The sequence below is a fragment of the Equus quagga genome, chromosome 12, assembly GCF_021613505.1.
Source record: "Equus quagga isolate Etosha38 chromosome 12, UCLA_HA_Equagga_1.0, whole genome shotgun sequence".
Classification (NCBI taxonomy): Eukaryota; Metazoa; Chordata; class Mammalia; order Perissodactyla; family Equidae; genus Equus; species Equus quagga.
The window spans coordinates 86072376-86082304 of record NC_060278.1 but is presented as its reverse complement, the minus strand read 5'-3'; the positions used below and the strand labels follow the sequence as shown (position 1 = coordinate 86082304).

The 9929-nt window shown below is 49.7% G+C and overlaps 1 protein-coding gene across 1 annotated transcript in view; it reads right to left on the bottom strand.

The window, feature by feature from the left end:
• Positions 1-3791: 3791 nt before the first annotated feature.
• Positions 3792-9929, bottom strand: part of LOC124248200 (BPI fold-containing family A member 1-like) — a 7769-nt gene continuing 1631 nt past the window's right edge. The window contains exons 2-5 of the mRNA XM_046678043.1: positions 6031-6183; positions 5726-5882; positions 4158-4267; positions 3792-3850 (exon numbers count right to left, since the gene is read on the bottom strand). Coding sequence (XP_046533999.1) covers positions 3792-3850; positions 4158-4267; positions 5726-5882; positions 6031-6183 — 479 coding nt within the window. The remainder of the gene's footprint in view (positions 3851-4157; positions 4268-5725; positions 5883-6030; positions 6184-9929) is intronic.

Sequence of the window (9929 nt, the reverse complement as noted above, 5' to 3'; positions counted from 1 at the left end):
TCACTCTGTGACCTTGTGCAAGTCATTCACACACACCGAGGCCTCAGTCTCCTCATCCGTGGGGTGAACGGGTTGGCTTGGTTCTCTAAGGACCTTAAACAATGATCGTGTATTTATTTTTTATTCGAGGGGCAACCTTCCCCAGCGCAAGCAGCTCTGTTCTTTTTTCTTGCATCCAGTTTGTCATAAATCTCATCTGCACTCACAGTCTCAACTTCCTTACTCCCTTGTTCTTCTCCAAAAATATGAGTCTCATCCAGGGCATTGATGATCTTTTTATTTACATCTCCAATGACCCTTGTCTATGCCTATCTTTCTCAAGCCTTTAGCAATGAACACTTTGGACCACTTTGACCTTCGTCACACTCTTCCATGTTGTCATCTTTAACATCCTCTTGCTGAGAACAGAAAAGAGGTCAGTACAACTGGATGCTTGTAAGCACAACAGAGCAGTAGATGACTTGTGTATCCATCAGCTTCCTGGACGTCTTCCTCAGGGTCTCCCAGGCAATTCAACGCAGAGTGGCCACAGTTAAAGGCATAATCTTCCTGCTGGAATCAATTCATCCTCCCAGATTTCCCTTTACCCTTGGGCTCCCCAACCTGAGACATGGATAGGAGCCTCACCTGCTCCCTCACCCTTCCAGGTTCACCTGCTGAACACCTCTCAAACCTGCCATTTTCACTTCTTGTGTAGAAACCCATGTGTGAGTGTTACTTCTGCCCCCAACTCCTTGTTCACCCTTCCTAAGGACACCAGAGCAGTTGGTCTGAAATCCACACTCATCTGGACATGTCCCGGTCATGCCTAAGACCATTAAGATCTCCAGCGTAAGGTCAAAACTCTGTTCTAGGGCTCTTTCCAAACTATCAGTCCTCAAGGGATGGTTAAAAATGACAAGGCTCCCCGTGCTTGGGAAGAGTAACTTTATTTGGTGAGGAACACAGGATATAACACATGCCTAGTGGAAAAGGAGGGGGAGCAGTTTCCTCAGAGAGAATGCTGCTCTGGTCGTGTCATTTTCCAGAACATGGGACATCCTTTTGTGAGCCCTCAGAAGCTGGGCAGGGAGTGGATTGAACAGCAGGAAATGGTTCTGTTGGGAGAAGACCCCAATCAGAATGGAGACTCAAGGTCACAGACTGTTCTTGGTATTGGCCCATCGTCAAACTCAGTCTCCAGAGGGAGGTGAGGAGACTGAGACCCTGTTGATGGGGGTCTTGTCTTAGCCACAAGAGTAGCCCAGGTGTGGGGTCAGGGGACTCCTTGTGCATGTATTTGAGTGAGTGTGTGTTTGTGTATCCACGTGTACTTCTGTGTGGCGAGCCTGCAAATGTGTGCACATGTGTGTGAGTGTGCTGGTGTGATAGGGTGCCTCCATATGTGTGTCTGAGTGACCAGGTATTTGTCTGGACATGTGAGTGTATCCATGACCATGTGAGTTTCTCTTTGTAGCTATGATGCAGTGCAACCTGTGTCTCTCCATCTCTGTCAGCATTTCTGCGAACATTCTGTGTATCTCTGTGTCTGTCTATGTGGCTCTTTGTCTCTCTCTGTGAACCTCACTGTCCCAGACACCCTGCTGCCCCCTACTGGGAGTCAGCCTCCAAACCCTGGGGACTGGGTAGCAGCACTCACCAGCTCAGCAGAGGCCGATCCCTTGTTGGAAAGCCTAGACTTTAACTGCAATTTTCAGGCCAGAGATTAGCATGTCTGAAAATGAAAAAACATCAAACCACAGACCACAGTAATGCTCTCAGTGTGAAGGAGTCCAGGGATACCTCACATGCCCCTGAGGCCTGGGGCCAGGAAATGGGAACTCTGGAGATCCGCCCAAGCCCACGCAGGGGGCCTCGCCTCCTCCACCAAAAAGCCAAGCTGTTCTCGGTGTCAAGGATGATGCGGGAGACAGAGACCACACTTCAACATTATCTGGATAATTCAAGGCAAAAAAGAAACTCAAACTGGCGAGAGTTGAGGCTGGAGGGAGCTAGCATCCTATGGTGTGCAGGGGCAGAGCTCCTCAGGGGAAATCACTGCTCCTGCAGAGGGGGAGCCAGGGCTTACCGAATAGAGATAATGCCCTCCACCGGCTTGGTGTTCAATTTATGGACAACTTCTTTGAGCCTAAAGCACACCTGACCCAGGGGCAGAGAGAGGAGTTAAGGAAGTGGCACTGTAGGTGGACCCTGGGAGCAGCAGCAGCACTGCACCAGGATGGATTCTCTGGGGAGATTTTCTATCATTTTTCTGCCTGAGAGTGTTTGATTCTCAGAAATCCCACATCCAAACTAGGAAGAAGGAGAAACTGAAGGCTTGTGTGGAAGTGCCCAATCACCCAAGGAGCCATTGTTCACTCTGTGACATGACATCTGTTTCTAAACAGGGTGGGCTGCTCTGAGAGGGGTGAGCTTCTAGTTATAGGAGGCACTCAAGTATGGGCTGGAAGAGTGCTCATCTGTGCCATAGGGGACTGGACTTGGAGCTTCTCAGGGCAGGGGCCAGTCCATTTCAGCTGCAGTGTGGACAAGCACAGGGCCTGGTACAGATCAGGAACCAAGCAATACTTTTTGAAAGGTGGAAGGAAGAATTATGCACAGATGGATCAATGGAAAGATAGACTAAGGGGTGGAATTTACTTATCAAGCTGAGGGACTCAGAAAAGCTCACCCCAGGGCCCTCTCTCAGCCTGATAAGCTCTAAGAGCCAAGGATCAGGAGCCCCCACTTCCATCCACTTACCTTGTTCTCCACCAGCCCAGGAAGCATCTTTCTGAGGTTTTCATAAAGGTTTTCAATGGAGTAGATGGGAATGCTGAAAGGGAAAAGCCATGGGGTGATGCAGAGGCATGGGGTTTGTAGGGAGAAGCCTTCAGAAGGGCCACTATGCCCACGGAAATCTCAACATCACGTAACCAAGAATAGAGCTTGTCCATCCACACACACAGGCCGGTAAACACTGAGGGTCCTATCCAAAGGGAGTCACACCCTACACAGCAGTGCACACAGTAAGTGTGTGTAGAATAAACATATAGTTCCAGTACACAGTAGGTGTTCAATGAAACTTTGTAGAATCCATAAATGGATGCACAGTGCATAGTATGCAGTTGTTATGAGGATTCAATGAGATGACACATGTGGAGCACAGTATATGCGTTCAGTAAATGTGAGCCATGATGAGAATGACTCCTGCATATTATGCCAGACTCAGTGTCCCTTGTGACAATAACTGAAATCAGTAACCCAGTTAAGCTCCAGAGCTGTTTTACCCCTTATTGAGACAAAGCACATTCACACCGATTATCTTAGCACACTGTCAACAACCCCGATGTGGCTCCATATTACAGTTATCTGAAGAAGCTGAGACTCAAGTTGGGAAGCAGTGTCCAAGTTCACACAGGAAGCTCTCCACCTCTCTCCATGCCCCTCTGGTAGGTGGAACTTGAACTCAGATTTCTTGTTGCCTAATCCAGCAGAAAATTTGTCAGTCCAGCCTCAGAAGGGATAAGTGACTATTTACCCATCCACTTACCTTCTCATCTACCCCTCTATCCTCCCATCCATCCATCTTCCCTCCCTCCTATCCATCTTCCCACTCTTCCACCCTCCCACTCATCCATTCTCCCATTGTTCCATCTTCCCAACCATCCAAAGTCCCATCCTATTTTGTCTGGGCAGGAGAAGCCACCTCTCTGGCCTCACCTATCAGGCAGGGAGATTTGCGGGCTGCCAGCAGAGTGAGTGCAGCTGCCAAGGACCAGTTGGACGTTATGCTGTTTGTCTGTCAAAGGTCAGAGTTCTGCAGTGATGTTTAGATTCACAACCAGTTTTAACAGACTTCCGACCAGGGGCCGGCAGAGGAGACAGTCTGCTACCACGTTCCAAGGCAGAGGAGGCTTTTCTCCTTGCCAGGAATGCCAGCCTCATCTCACTCCATATAGCCAACACCTGTGCTCACCTCATTTCCCAGTAGGGGAAACCAAGGCTCAAAGAGGTCAAGTGAGTTTCTCAAGTGACCCAAGGTCACTCAGCATAGGAGCAAAAGAGCTGAAGTTGGAGGCTCATGTCTGCTAAACTATATGCCACCTTTTTGGCTCCCCATGGTCGTCAGAGTCTCCTTTGGTGAATCATCTTCTCAGCCTCCCTTGGAGCCACTCACACATCCACATTGAGGGTCATGCCCAGAGGGATGGTGACATAGAGATGACGGCCACGAGGGCTCCGCGCAAGGCCAAGATCCAGCATCTGGGGGTTAGTGATCTTCGCACTGCCCAGGGAGCAACACTGGAGGGAGAAACATTCGGTCCTCTAGCCCCAAGCCTAGAAATCACGTTTAACCCAACTTTACCTATCCCAGAGGTGGAGATACCCATGGGGGACTGTTTTGCAGCAAAAGCCTAATGGGTTTTGAGTTGCACAGCAGTCTTTCCCAACCTCTGCACTGCGTCAGATCCTGACACGCACATGACCCTCTCCAGATCTCAAGTCCACGAGTTATTCCAGGATAGAGGTTGTGTCTGGGGTATATTTGTATCCTGTATGCCAACTTAGAGACTTACAAAGAAAGGGTCTACTCCACGTTGGTTGACTTTGTGGATTGATGAACAGGTGGGTAGATGGATATGTGGGTGGGTGCATGGAAAAGTAAGCGGTTAGATGGAAGGAATGATGGGTGAATGGATGGACAGATGGGTAAGTGGATGAGTGGATGATATACGGGCAACTGGAGTAGGTCTTTCATAAACATTTACCGTTAGGAGTCACTCATCCTGCCATGACCTTCAATGGCAGGTCAATCAGCCATGTTTCTCATGGAGATTGAGGAGCAGGAAGTCAGAGAGAATGGAGAGAGGATGGAAGTAAGCCTCTTCTCTGGGCCGGCCACTGTGCCATGAGATTTACATTCTCTCCAGTCCCCCCAACAGTTTCTCTCTGTGGGCACCATAATCTTCTTTTTACAGATGGAGAAACCAAGCACAGAGAGACTGAGTGCCTTGTCCCAGGTCACCCAGCAAGTACATGGTGAATTTAGAAATCAAACTCAAGGCTATCTGTCTCTCTTCAAGTCAGGAGCAAGCACCTGAGTGGGAAGGAATCTTGGAAATGGCTTTGATCCAGCCCTCTGAAGGACTCAGACTTCTCCAGCTCCCTGGCATCAAGCTTTCCATTATTGCTCCTCGCTTGGAGACCTCTCAGGTGTCTCGTGGGAAACACTGTGTTAGATTATTGCATGGACATCACATTGACGATATAATTGAGGAGAGAAGCTTACACTTCCTTGCTTATATTGAAGGCCACGTATGTTCTAAGGGATTCCACAGGTGAGGAGCACAATATTATCATGTGTGATGGAAAAAGCCTTGACCTGGACTTGAGTAAATTGGAGTCAGGTCTCTTACTCCACATCAGTCAAGTTGTGTGAGCACAGGCTCCTTTCTGTGCCTCAGTTTTTCCATCTGTAAACTGGGGTTTATCAAATGAACCTCAAAGGGCTGTTGGGAGGATTATAGATGATACTGGGGACTCAGGACATGCTTCAGGACTGGGGGCAATTACTGGTTCAAGAGGGCTGTAATTCCCTACCAGACTGTGGGAAGGGTCTCAGACTGAGTCCTGGGCTCATGTTCAGACCACTCCCGCCCTCCTTCAGGGCCACTGGGTGGGCTGTCAGATCTCCAATGGGGGTTTTCTGCTGGGGACAAGGCCCTATTTCAGGGCTGCTCACTCAATGACGTTCAGGAAAGGCATTGCTGAAACCATTTTCCCAAGCAGGCCCCTAAACAGGCCTCTGGAAGTGACTCCTTCAGCCTTCAGAGCATCCGAGAGTGGAAGATTTTCGAGACTGCCCAACAGACCCTCAGAGAGCAAGCCATGGCTGAGAGCTGGAAAGTGGTATAGGGATCCTTGGGGGTCAGATCGGACAATTCCAGATCCTTAGCCCCACTCCCCCATTCATCCCTGCCCCCCTCCCTCCACTGGCCAGCTGAACACACACACAGCTGAAACAGGAAGTCACAGACTCTCACTTACCACTGCTCAAGCTTCCGGGAACATCTGGGATACTCACTTCCAGGTCTGGAATCATAGACGAGGGCAGAGTTGGGTCCAGGGGCGAGGGCACGGCTTCCAGCAGGGCTGTGGTCTGGGCCAGCAGCCCACAGAAGACAATGAAACATCTTCTCTCTTTTTAACTGAGAACAGAGCGACCAGTCCAGCATAAAACATATACCAGAGAGGAATTGATCCACCTGCGCCCTCCCCCAGAACACCAGGGAGAGAAGATCCATAGCTAACACCGCTCCCCATTTCCTCCGCGCCAGGCCTCAGGGTGAGCACTGCACACTCAGTAACTGACAGCATCCCAACCACACTCTAAGACGTGGGCACTCATCACTCGCATTGCACAGGTGAAAAAATGGGGGCCTAGTGAGCTTAGGTAACCTCCCCCAAGGTCACAAGTACACAATGGAGATGGGATTTAGAGCCAGATCTGTTTGACCCAGAAGCCTCTGTTTAAACTAAGTGACCATCAGATTGACTCTCCAACTGGGCTTGCTCACAATGGCTTGAATCAGACAAAGCATTTGAAAAAGCTAAACATGCTAGTGGCTGAGGGACTGAACTGCTTTGCCACTATCCCCATTATGTCCTTTGGTCTGGGTCCAGCCCTCAATGGTTTGTGGAAATCCTTGCAAGTCACGAAATATCAGAGCTCACACCTCATAGCCACCATTTCACCCAGACCAGTGCTCGGGAAATCCTGGGGCCATCCAAGTCCTCATTGCACAAGGAGAACCAGGGGACCAGAGAGGGGTAGTGACTTTCCCAAGGTCACACAGCAAATCGATGGCAGACTTGTGGTTGGAGGTAGGTCTCTGAACCCTCCTATCACCCGCTTCACACACACACACACGCTATCTTTTCTTCACCTTTCTCCTTTCTCTTCTCCCAAAAGTGAACGTGGACAAACTTCTGGGGCAACCCCTGACGTCTGGCTGCCTTTTGCACCATCCTCTCCTAGATGCCATCAACCCTCTCAAGGGCCTATTCTGCAGGCAGCACAGGTGTCCAAAGCTGGGACTTGTACCTACACTTTGGAGACACCTGGCTGCTTTGGGCAAAAGTCCATCAACAGGCTGATTCGGCCAAAATACCATCATTGTTGTGTCTGGCTGGGATCGAAAGGGCTTTTTGGTCCAAAGAGCCTGTTGTGGCTTCCCGGGGGAGGTGAACTCGGATCAGGGTCTCTGAATCCCTTTTGGGAAACAAATCTTTTATGGGTCTAATGAAAGCTAAGGAGCCTAGTCCCAGAAAAATGCATCAAAGTGTACAAAATTGGGTGATTTTAGGAGGTTTGTGGATCATGGTCTGAATCAAGTTAAAACTCCTACTGTAGAGATTCTGATTTAGGGCATGAAGAGCAGACACATGAGAGAACCCGAACATGGAATTTCTGCAGTGTCCCCTGCAGCCATGTGCTCCCCATCACCATCAAATTCCCTGCTGCTGAACATTTCTACTTTGAGGTTACCTGTCTCTTAGGGAAACAGAGTGAATGACCATCCCACACCCCCCAAAATGCCCAGCTCTGTTTCTCTTGAAAGACCCCAATGAGTGATCCTAACTGCAGTCAGCCAAGGCCCGGCCCACAGTGAGGAGCTTGGTACCCCTGCCGCCCTGGGCAGCGGAGCAGAAGCAGATCAGGCAGGTCTCACCTGGGCTTCTCAGAGGTCCTGGCGGCTGACCTGATCTCTCCCCTCCCTTGTTCGCTTCTGCTGAGGAGGCAGCCTCTTTTATACTGTGGGAATCAGGAAATGTGCGATCAGATGACGGGTTTCTAGATAATTCAGAATTTTGCAGTCTGGTGGTGTCCTTCAGGGCTCTCCAAAGTAAATAATTGCCAATCACATTAGTAGGTGGGACAGTTAAGCCATTTGATCAACAAGATAAACAGAGAACAACTTGAGATGGTGATGCTGCTCAAGACATCACGGTTTCATGAGTGGGGCTCAGGCTGGGGACCCACGTTCGCAGGTGGCCTGGAAGATCAAATTTGGAACACCAGGAGAGGCAGGAACTGGAGCCAGGAAGGGACCTCAGGCTCCTATCTAGGCCCTTTTCCATTTCTGGTTCAATTCTTTCTCTCCAAACTGTCGAAGTGTCAAAAAGAGAATCTGTCCCTGATTTCCCTACATCTGGGACATCTGAGTCCCTCTTGCATGACAGTTCCATGCTGGGGGACGATACACCCTCACCAGAACTCTGAGAGGGAGGGGCTGCTGGTCCTCCTCCACAAATGAGGAAACTGAGGCCCAGTGGGACAAGTGCCCAAAGACACAGGGAGGATGTGACAGAGTCAGAACTCAACTCACTGGATGATAATAACCATACAAACAGTGTCAACAGCTGACACTTGCTGAGCTCCTGCTGTATGCCAGACCCGGCATTGCTTTTCACATACAGCATCTCAGGAATCCTTATAAGTTTGTGTGAGGTGGGAATGAAGACCCCCATTGACAAGGGGAAACTGATGCTCAGGGTGTGAGTTGATGCATCCAGAGTTGCACAATGGGATGGGGCCGAGGCATCTACACTCCGGTTCTTTCTCTGAGTCACTGAGCTGACGGACAAAGATGCCTTCCAAACACTCACTGACCATTTTGCTTTGCTGCATCCTTGAATTTCACACTTTCCTGAAATTTCACTTTTATATCCTGGAAAAGTCTTTCCAGCTTCCCAGGCCTGAGGGATGCTGTGCATCCTGGTCTCTACCTTTACCCTTTCTTCCTCCCTTCCCCAAAGGAAGTAACAGCATTTGTCCACACCAGTTGGGCCTTTAGAGTCTGTTTTACAATTGAAAGTACTGAGGCATGGAGAGATCAAGGTCTTAGAGTGGCGAGAGCATGTCTTGCCCTGTGGAATCTAACACCTTATGAGCAAAAGCAGAGAGAGAAGGAGGAAACACACATTTACTGAGGACCCTTTATGTGCCGGGGGGTCTCCATATTTGAACCTCGTCTTTTTAGGAGTAGTTGGTATTGTTTTCTCTCAATCGTCAGATAAGATGACTGAGGTTCAGAGAGGGTGACTACCTCACAAGGACACACAGCAAGTGAGTGGTGGAGTCAGAATTCACTCTCGTGTCTGATTCTCCCGTAATCAGTGAGCCACGCTGCCCTCCCTCCCTCCAGGCCTTCACTGGAACCACTCCCACTTCCTGAGAGAGTCTGGCCAACTACTCTGAGGGGCCAGGGCGCTGGCTTTGAACTCCATTATCCATTCAAGCACTCGCTAGAGTCTTCCAACAGCTTGTATGCTGTCAGTCATCCTCAAAGGGGTCCTAGTTTTTGTTATCTTGGTGCAATTCTGACACGTCCCAGTTTTTATCTTGGCGCAACTCTCATGGGTGGGGTCAAGTTACTACTGTCTTTTGGGGAAACAGAGGCAGATAAGTCAGGGGATTGATTAAGTCTGTGCTGCCAGTTACTGGGCTCTTACAGCCTCTGGTTTGAAGCCAGGATGCGGCTTCTGTTATTCTGGCAGAAAGGGGATGGATTTGGGTACAGATGGCCCTGCTTCAAATGCTGTGACCCAGTCAAGTCTCTCTGAGCCTTGAGCTCCAGTTTCCGCATCTGTGAAAGGGGAGGGCGATATCTACCTCACAGGGCTGTGGGGCATAACGTCGGGGGAGCTGGTGGGAATCCTGTCCATAAACTCATGATCTAGACGTTTTTCCTTCTAATGTATCTACAGTTTTGCTACCATATCAAATGCCATTTTGCTGGGTGAAAGAAACTTCCCCATTTCCCCTGGGGTTTTATTTCTGTGCTAGAGGCTTCATTTGTGCCGAGGCATCTGAAGGAGGCTGCCCTGTCCCTGTTCTGACTGGAAATACAGAGACATCCACATGCCATCTGGTCCCCGATGGG